At 42.6% G+C, this 10,746-nt stretch overlaps 1 protein-coding gene across 3 annotated transcripts in view; it reads right to left on the minus strand.

Moving 5' to 3' along the window:
* Window positions 1-10,543, minus strand: part of LOC111874522 (heat shock 70 kDa protein 12A) — a 51,403-nt gene extending 40,860 nt beyond the window's left edge. For 2 of the 3 annotated variants that reach the window (XR_004514113.1, XM_033755475.1), the window contains exons 1-2: window positions 10,215-10,543; window positions 4,053-4,826 (exon numbers count right to left, since the gene is read on the minus strand). Coding sequence is in view for 2 of the 3 variants with exons in the window: in XM_033755475.1 (XP_033611366.1) it covers window positions 4,053-4,794 (742 nt within the window). In the remaining variant the exon portion in view is untranslated. Of the gene's footprint in view, window positions 1-4,052; window positions 4,827-10,195 lie in introns of all 3 variants that reach the window. The other variant, XM_023870091.2, reaches the window with a different exon arrangement.
* Window positions 10,544-10,746: the final 203 nt, after the last annotated feature.

Below are 10,746 nucleotides of genomic sequence, written 5' to 3' on the forward strand. Positions count from 1 at the left end.
AGTATACGAAAGAGGCTGGGCCAGCAATTACAGTGAAGAACATAGCAGTGGAAGTAGCAAAGGCAACAGATGTATCGGAAAGTAGTGTCAGAAGAATAATAAGAGAAACAAAAAAATATCGAATCTGGGGCTTCCACTTCCTTTCCGACACCCCATAAAGAAAGACCTAGAAAATCTCCACTAGCCACTTTGGACGACTTTAACGAGTCTCTGGTGCGAAGATTAATTAACGACTTCTACATAGTCGAAAAACAGAGACCTACCCTGAAAAAAGTTCACGAAAACATGAAGAAAACATTAGATTTTCAGGGATGCATCTCCACATTAAAGAAAATTATTTTGAAACGGGTTCCGCTGGAAGAAAACAAAAAATAATCCGCAGATACTGGTGGAACGGTATATAAGAGCTAAACGTTTTCAGTATTTGCGGCAAATTAAAGAATATAGGGAAGAGGGCCGCCCAAACATCTACATGGATGAAAACTATATTCATTCATCGCACACCACCCCATATGCATGGAGTGATGGATCCATCCAGGGATAATTCCTCTGTGTCCAAAGGCCAACGGCTCATTGTTATGCATGCAGGGGGAGAGCAAGTTTACAGTGACATGAACTAGACCAATTATGAAAAATGGTTGAAGGAGCGACTTATTCCTAACCTTCCCCAAATTCTGTTCTTGTCATTGATAAAGCTCCCTACCATAATGTACAACTAAACAGAGCACCTAACTCAAATTCAAGAAGAGATTTTATGATATCCTGGCTAAAATATCACCTTCCACCTATTACCTTCAATAACACTGATTTTTCATCATTGCAGAATCCAGACATATATAATATGATCCTACCACTCAAACCGAAATACATTTCCTATAAAATAGATGGAATCTTTGCAGAACACAATCACAATATTTTACGACTCCCTCCGTAACACCCAGAACTCATCCCAACTGAGTTAATATGGGCCACCGTAAAAAATTGGGTTGCTCAAAACAATACCACATTTAAGATGGATGACGTCATTAAACTGGCAGACCAAAAATTGGCTTCCATAACTGCAGAAGAATGGCAACATAGGTGCCAACATGTAAGGAACATTGAGCAACAATTAATGGCACGGGAAAGCCTTTTGGGCACAGGGCGGGAGTTCGTCTTCCATGTTGGCGGTGATAGTGATGATAGTTCTGATGATAGCTCCCGTTCATCTGGTGGTGACGAGGAAGGACAGGCATGTGGAGATGATATCTATGCGGACATTGCCGGTGTTGCCCCTTTAGAATAGACCCGTGTAATATGTAAATAAACTCTTCATGTATATAACAGTGAAAAGTGTATAATAGTGTAGTGCACAATAGTCTGCCATTCGGCACTTAAAACTTAACATCGGATGTGTGAACATCAACGAGACTAAACCACCATCACTATGCAACACAATGAGGTAAGAAGTTATTTCCTTTTGAGAACGCCTGTACTGCATTCCCCGCCACACTTGTCGGCATGCTGGAGCTCTCCCCGCCACTACCAATACTTCTCCTACTCCGCGTCGGATGACTGTCAGCTCTAAGTACTACAACTTTAACTAGTTTATAAGCCTTTTTTAATGTCTGTTAGAAGGCAACACAGATAAGTGCGGATAAGCATATATATATGTTGACTATATTCGAACCCGCCGGTCACAGTGGCCACGCGGTCTCAGCATGGACTATTTTCTTTCGCTCGAACTCTGCCATCGTGGGTTTGAATCCCAATCGAGGTATGGGTGTATGTGTGATTTTATTCTTCGTCTGTGTTGTTCTGCTTGTAGGTAGCGGCCTTGCGACTGGCTGATCCCCGTCCAAGTAGTCCTACCGACTGTGTATAGGATTAAGAAAATTAAAAACGGGCCAAGGTCCAAAAATGGCTGTAGACCTATAGATAGATAGATAGATAGATAGATAGATAGATAGATAGATAGATAGATAGATAGATAGATAGATAGATAGATAGATAGATAGATAGATAGATAGATAGATAGATAGATAGATAGATAGATAGATAGATAGATAGATAGATAGATAGATAGATAGATAGATAGATAGTCGTACCCAAGATTCCAGTATGTGAAAAGTCATACGGCCATGGGGATCGGTTTTGCGAATTCGTAGAATCAAATTTGCCAGTTATCCCTATTTTCAATAAGGCCATGAAAACGTATGACGGAGCACAGATATAGCTTCACAGATTCTTAACCTCGGCGCTGTTTGCTCCAAGCAAATTACACGAATTGCCCACTTGACGAGGGACTGGTTGTACCCTTGAGCCTGTCTAGTCGTTGTGGCGGCGAAGCATCTAAGGCCCCCCATACACACACAGTTTGGCCTCCCGTTCGGCCTGCACAGTTGAAGACTGAAAGGCAAAACTGACGTGTGTGGTGCGGCCGGCCGGCCAATCGTTTGGACTGTTGGACTGTGGGAAACCCGTCAGTCCGTCAGTTCTGCCTGCAGGACCGTAGCACGTGACGTGTGTGACTCAACATTATAGGCTGGAAGACCGTGATTGTGGCATGAAGCCTGCCGCTTTATCTGCGCGTGTGTGGGGAGGAAAGGGAGGGGGTAAACTGTTACAGTTTTGCCTGTAAGGTCGATCGGAAGGCCAAACTGTGTGTGTATTGTGGGCCTAACAGTTGTTTTCCTGGCCATAGGCAGTCACTATATTAACTGTGCTAACCTGCCTAATCTCTCGTTTTTAATGTCGTACCTATATTTTTGATATATGTAATTGGTCTCGTAAGATTTCTGTAAACCGTCAAAGCATCCATCTTGGACTGGCTATACGTGTATTTTTATTTTACAGCTGACCGTGTGAAGATGCTGTGATTAAAAGGGCACAGCACTTCACAATAATTATGGCCCTAATGCTATGTTTGAAGGACAGACATGAGAGACAGCCTTCCTCGTGTAGCCGCGTGAGTTCTCTTGTGGACGCGAAGAGGCTTAGCAGTGTCGGAATAGTTTGCACGCCATTACGAGCTTACGAGTCTGTTATTATCTCCAACAGATATTTTAGGTTAAGCGGAAAGCGACTGTGGCTCCATCCGAACTGTAGCGGTATTCAACTCAAGTAAAGCATACCAGAATTTTGCAAGGCCCATTACCTGCCTCCTGGGAACAGAGCCTTTCTTGAGAAGCTAAACAGCCGCCCAGAAACCCGGGCTGCCTTATATACAGAACCTCACTACTCATTCATCTGTTCGTAATAAACCGCGACTGGGTTCAGTCCCGCGGCAGATAAATTCAGTCAACTCCCACACACTCCGCACGGACATTGTATTAAGATCCACTTTAATATTATCCTCCCATCTAAGCCTATGTCTCCCTGTTGCTTTTTTTTTCATTGGCAATGGCTCACACTGTAATGGATAGATTATTTAGTCAACTTACGAGTAAACGTAGACAAAAGGTAGGTTTTTCGTTGTGTTTAACTAATTAACCACTACGCCATGAAGGCGTGTGGGGGATTGGATGTGTAGATCCATATTTTCTTGACCTTGACACTAATTGCATGTGAGTGGTCAGCTTCACGCCTCGGGCCGCTGTACCCCCGGAGAAAGAGCTTCTATATCCCTTGGGTTGGCCCCAGAGCCGGTCTGAACCACGTGGAGAAGAAAGAATTCTTGACCCTACCGGGACACGAACACCGACCCTTCGGTCATATAGCCCGTAGCCAGTCGTAAGCGTACATATAAAGATAATGTTTAAACACATTTAAAAATTATGCAGTTCAGGTTATAGATTGGGTTCATCTGGCACAGGTTAGGGTCCAGGTGCTGGTTTATGTGAACACGGCAGAGAACTTTCGAGTTCCATGAAAGACGAAGAATTACCTTACCCTTATGTAGCAGAGCCTGTATGAAGGCAGCCTAGATTTTCCTGTTTTGTTTGAAAGTGTCATATTTCATATATAATTCCAAACAACAAATGCCATGAATGTCTGTTTAAGGAGACAAATCTACTCCCGACTGCTATACACCAGACGCTGAACTACAGCCCTGCTTCATGGTCAGTACTCACCTTCCGCTGCCCCAACTAATGTCGACATGGTTGCACAGGCACTTCCGGTGGGGCCGACAATACAGAACAGCCGTCCGCCCTCGTCTGTCTCCTGCTGACCTACAAGTTCAGTGTGCCCGACCGGAACATCCGTGCTGTAACACTGCTGGGGGGGCCTGGAGCACCCCTCCCCTCCTTCTAGATACTGAAGCTCGTTTTCTGCATACTGCTGTGTTGCAAACTGATTATGACACTGATCTGCATCAACTGTAAACTGATTATCCCGCGGTTGCTCTTGGAGATGTCCGTTTAACTGATATGTATCGTGTTCGTGATTGTAACCACTGAGGTTATATTTATCCTGTTCTTGAAGGCACCCGTTCAGATTACGGTTCTCTACGGACTCGTCTTCTATATAACGTTGTTCCTGAACGTACCCGCTCAAGCACTTACGGAAGCGCCCGTCCTGAAAACATCGTTCTTGAATGTCTTCGTGTTCTTGATACAGTTGAGCTTCTTGTTGCAGACAGAACTGGCGCTTTTGCTCCTCCAGAAAGCTCCTGTAGTCTTCGTATTGTCGTTGTTGACGCAACTTCCGCTCTTCTTCTATCTGCTGCAAACCTTCTTTCTGTTCCAGTTCTGTGTCGCTACTCTCACTGCTACAAGCGTCTGGCAGCAAGCCGAATATGTGAGTAGGAAGAGGGGAGAACCTCCAAGAAACGGGAGGCGCTGGGCCCATGAGTTGAGACTGCTGTACTGCCATGACCTCCTTGACCTTCACGTCAGCATCCCCTTCTGAAACACAACCATTAGGATACGTAAAGTAAAACTCACGCTTGCGATAACGCTACAGGTACAACAGCCTGAACTGAAAATTTTAGCCAGATTGTAACGCCATGGGATGGAGTCTCAGAGAAGCTGACAGTTGCAACTTAAAAAATTTCCGTCCTTTTTTAGTATCCGAAAATTCGCTAACATTTTTATAAGATCCTGCCACTGGTCCCAACCCTGAACCACATAAAATGCAGTCATCGTCTTTATGTCTTGCTTCTCTCAGAGCCATTTTAACAGTATCGTCCCATCTACTTCTATTTCTCTAAAGTGGTCTTTTACCTTCAGGTTTTCCGGCTAACATTTTGTATGCATTTCTCATATTCTCACACCTACTACATGTCCGAGCCAACTTACAGACATATATTTGATGAACATAATGATAGTAATAGTAACTAATGAACAGTAAAAGTTACTAAAGCTGGTCACGGTAGCCGAGTGGTCTAAGGCACGTACTGTCTTCGTTCGTTTGGAAACCGGGATCGTTGGTTCGAATACCACTCAGGGCATTGATGTTTAGTTTGTGTGTGTGCGTTTTTCTGTGTTTGTGTACAGGTAGAGGCCTTGCGACGAGCTGGTCACCCGCCCAATGAGTCCTACCGTATGTGTAATTTCTAGAGAAACCGAAGTGAACGGAGAAGTTCATGGAGGTAGGCCTAGGCCCACTGGGGCTGTAGTGCCAAGGGAGAAAGAAAAGTTACTAAATACTTCATTATGTAATTTCCTCCATCCTCCCATTACTTCCGCATTGTCATCTCCAAATATTCTGCCCAACACCTTTCCTCTTGTATAAGGGTCTCACACCAATACAAACCAACAGGTAAAATGATAGTTTTGTATATACTCATACTAATTTTAGATTTTAGGTAGGAGATGTAAAGCGCTGATGAAAATGTTGATCTTATGACACGTATGATCGTTGCTGTAACCGAGACCAGAAAGTTTTCTTGCTTCTCACCTCTTCTGTAATGGCAAATGTCATGGTTTCCATTGCTTACTGCAATGGGCTACGACTCCAAGTCGTCCAGGGAACCACTCTGTGCTTTAACATCAGTTACACCTTGAATTGCATTATACTATCACGTGTATTAGTGACTATTAGACGGGGTTTGGATTGGATGATTGGATTTATTGACACCTTATTCACTCAACTCTTTAACTACAAGTGATACAGCGCTATCGCTAATCCGCACACACTTTACAAACCACTAGGACATGCCAAGTCTTCTCAGTTCACTAGTCTTTTCCTGGAAACGGATTTATAACAGTCTCACTCTCATTGCAACACACTATGAAGTCTTCTTTGCTCAACCTAATTCCTCTTTTGCCATATTTTCTCAATTATTCTGCGAACTGCCCAATCCGGAAACTTGTTTCTCCAATTTACCACGCCACTTCCTAGTTCATATCCTGGCAGGCTGGAACATCGAAATTCAACTGACTCAAACAATCTCCTTTATCGTGTTTATAACTTCTCGGCACGAACCGCACAGAAATCACAGTTCTATTGTTGCATGAATTCTTCTCCGTCGAAATGTGCTTACCATTTCGCTCAATAGCGACGGTTATACGCGTCACATCTCGCATCGTGACAATTCTTCTATTGTTGTATGCGGACATTACCTAGCAGCGGCTGTTTCTCTGGCACCATAGTTCTTGCTTTGAGGGAACGTGTCACAATACAATTAAAACTTCACTAACCCAATATACAAACTGAAATATTTACCTTCTATGTGTCTTCTTTATGTAGAACAAACATAAAGACGCAGTCGAAAGATCGACATAGAAGCTCCGGTGTATTATGTGAACACCGTGTAATGTAGCAATTCCCATCAATTCTCTCCGCTCTAGTTTTCATTTCAAATAAGACTCATCGATTCAATTTTAAAGTAATACATTAAAGTAAAATTTCGTTTCTACTTGTTACCTTGAAGCGTAACCATAACCTAAATATCAGCTATAATAAATAGACTGTCTATTTGTGGACTGTAGGCTACATTTCAATTTTTAATGCAATTTGCTTAAACGTGACAGTACTCAACGAACCATGAATATAAGCAAACGAAAACATAGTATCAGGATAATTTCAGCTTTCTAGACCGCAGAATTATTTATATGGGATGAAACGAAGTGGACATTTTTCAACGCAAAATAGAAGCTCCTTTTGACCTAAGCCTAGCACAGGCCACTTTGCACGTGACACACTTAGAGGGCTCCACACGAACACATCTTCTAACTCTCTTTGTGACCTTGACATAGTCTCCCATCGAGAACATAGCACGAGACCAGGTCACTCCTAAAACAAAATCACGATTAGTAGAACAATTGAAATTTAGTATGTCACAAAATGGCCGAAGAAAATAGATTATAATTGTCATTTTTTTATCTTGATGGTGTCGTGAGAGTCTTTCTCGTTGCATTTTAAGTCAAGACAAACAAACGACCCTTTTCTTCATTCAGCTCGTCGCTCTGATACATTCCAACCACACAACAAAGTTGTAAGTGATGGGGTAATTTCTCTGCAGTAGCTCTCAACAGCTTGGTATGTAGACATACTGTTACATTAATCTTTACCTCAAACACAGAACACCTTTAGATTCAGATCAGCGGAAGACAAAATCTACCTAAATTTTGCTAAAGATCCGCACTAAATAAGCGTTTGTTGGAATGAGATGGGTAAAATATTTAGCACACATGTGAAAGATAGAAAAGACATACACAGGAAATTTATGTCCAAAATCTGAAGCGAAAATACATATTGTGATATCTAGGTGTAGCAAGGAGAATAGTATTCACACTAATTGTAAAATCAATAGTGTGTGACCACGTGAACTTCATTCGTACGGCGGGCTATTGTGAACACGATAACAAAATTTTGGGTTCTATAAAACACGGGAACGTACTGACTTCTCAAATATCTGTGAGTTTCTCAAGCAGGACTACGTACCAATGAGAGTTTCATTCGTAATTCTTTTTACATATGTGAATGTTACTTTTGCCCTCAGTCCTTTAAATATCGACTAGAGGATAAATGGGGTGAGGGGCAGTGAGAGATACTATTTTTAAGGGGGGAAGGAAATTGTTTCCTCAGGTGTTGAAATTTCCAAGGCAGTGCCCGCTCATCCTTCTGCTATAGGTATGTTAATGAGAGGGTTCAGTTTCAGGAATTGAAAAGACAAAATTTAAGATGTGGATTTTATTATAAGAAAAGGAGAGAATTTGAGCAGGGGCTTTACTGCTTATGATCGGAATTAATTTTGATTTCAACATTTTAAGGGCTGCAGTAGAGTAACATTTCCTATTTAACATTGGAAAGGCTATACTGGGGCGAAATTTTGGTATTACCATTGGGAGGGCTGCACGTGAGATTTGTGTACCAACTCAGCATTTGCTCTAGGACCGAGGAAACCCACAGACAACCTTGGTATAGTTGAGATAAGAACGAATTTCTTCTAAATAATTGATAAAAAATACAGTTTGTATCTCGCAGGAGGAATATTATATTTTCGTTATAACGACTAATGGGTTGTTGCTATTAAGGGAAGTTCATTTTGTTCTCCTCTCCTCTTGCTCCCACTGTGCAGCAGAGCACTAATTTCTCAGTTTCATGATCATTTTACAGACGGTAAGGTTCCTAGGCCGGTCACGGTAGCCGAGCGGTCTAAGGCATGTACTGTCTTCGCTCGCTTGGAAACCTGGATCGTGGGTTCGAATTCCACTCAGGGCATGGATGTTTAGTTTGTGTGTGTGCGTTTTTCTGTGTTTATGTACAGGTAGAGGCCTTGCGACGAGCTGATCACCCGCCCAAGAAGTCCTACCGAATGTGTAAGATCTAGAAAAACCGAAGTGAACGGAGAAGTTCATGGAGGTAGGCCTAGGCCCACTGGGGCTGTAGTGCCAAGGGGGGGAGGAAAGATTCCTAGGACGCTCGTCGCAAGGCCTTTAACTAAACACAGAATAAACGCATACACTTACCAAACATCCATGACTTTTGTGGGATTTGAACCCGAGCAAGCGAAGACTGTACATACCTCAGACATTAAGGGAAGTAGTCGTTATTTCTTGTGAGAACCGAAGGAAACACACAAACACACTGTGTGGGTAGAATTCAGAGTTCTGTGGAACATATATACAGCTAAGCTTCAACGAGTACGTAGAGAATTAATACTCTGTTTGATATGTTAATAATCAACTTCATTTGTTCATTACAAATATTAGCTTTTTGGATATTATCCATAGTCTTGTCTTATCTAAAAGCCGTCCTGTTTACTTTTCAAAACACAACGTTTCGGAGACGGATTTCTGCCTCCGTCTACAGGTAAAACCTACTCAGTTGGGCCAAGTGGACAGAGCTAGTCCCTGTCTCCGTAGGCCCAACAGAATCTAGTTTCCGAAACGTTGTGTTTTGAAAAATAAGCAGGACGATTTTTAGATAAAGACAAGAGGATGGATAATGTCCAGAAACATAACAACATTTGTATTAATGTACCGTGTCACAAGCTTTCAGATCTTACTCTCAATTTCATGTTTTCCCACAGAAGATGTCAATTTAGTAGTTAGCAGTCATGCTCCGCATTTTGGATTGCAGTTGGCTATTTTTCTCATCCCCTATGCAAATCTTCGTCAGTACCATCAGAGGGGACATAAATGTTTATTTCCACTTTCTTTCCAAATTCATAATCATTTCACATAAGCAGCTGACAAAGTGTCTTAAAAAAACAAACATTTGATTAAGTTTCCAGTTGGCCGCGCCATGGCTCAAGCGGTTAGTCGCTGGCTTCCCAACGCGGCGGCCCGGGTTCGATCCAGGGTCTGGTCAAGTGGGATTTGTGGTGGAGAAGTGGCGCTGGGACAGGTTTTCTCCCAGTACTTCGGTTTCCCCTGCCAATCTTCATTCCACCAATTGCTCCACAATCACCCTCACCTATCATCTGGGGCTGGTACAATAGGCCAGAAGTGGCCGCAGAGCAAGGGACTTAGTCCCACCCCAGTACCAATTAAAAAAAGTTTCCAGTTCGTCACCAATGTATGCCTCGTTTTACAGAAGCTTCTAATGCCAGTCATTTGACCCTTCTGTCTTAAAGACATGCTTACTAGCGCATTGGAATTTAAAAGATATGCTCCAAAATTTGCATAGTCTCAAATAAACGTCACCCGTTTCGCAATTTTCGTAAAGGAATTCTTCCCATTTCACGTGTTGTATAAAATATATTATTCTCAGTTCAAGTTTCGTCCAAATTATATCCTCAAAAATTCCTCCAGAATCTAATATCTAAAGTCAGTTATTTGTGTACAATTTCATGGAAGGAATCCGATTCAAGGAAAGTACTCACAGAGCTTGTCTGACATTACCATTGCCGAAACATGCAGCATCAGCTGATCCCTGCAAATTTCAGTCCTTCGTTGTTTGGCGCTGTTCACTCGACTCACTGCAGCTGTTCTGATAACGGCTGGCCAGACCTTACTGACGTCTAGCTTCTGATTACACCAGGATCCAGGACTCGTTGGAGGGGCGTCGTCGTTGGAGTGCGTCCAGGCGCGAACACCATCCTCAGAAGAAACACAGCAGCACCCGCGAACCGTCACGCTCGACGGAAAACGTTTCGACGCAGAAACAACTGGGCTAACTATGCATACGCCCTGCAAGGATCCGCTGCTGTCTTTCAGCCCGCCTCACAATTCACCAGCCTGTATACTTGCGCTATGCGTTTTTGAATTAAAACCACAGTAATAACGGATAATAGGAATGTCACGTATCATCTATGATAGTGAGCATACTTCTGCGTATCGTTGTCTACACCACAAGTTATCGACCTGATACTTTATTGTACTTGATCAGTCCAACATAACTTCACTACACATGTTTGACCAGTTTTCTTAAATT

The sequence above is a fragment of the Cryptotermes secundus genome, unplaced genomic scaffold (genome assembly GCF_002891405.2).
Source record: "Cryptotermes secundus unplaced genomic scaffold, Csec_1.0 scaffold629, whole genome shotgun sequence".
Lineage (NCBI taxonomy): Eukaryota > Metazoa > Arthropoda > Insecta > Blattodea > Kalotermitidae > Cryptotermes > Cryptotermes secundus.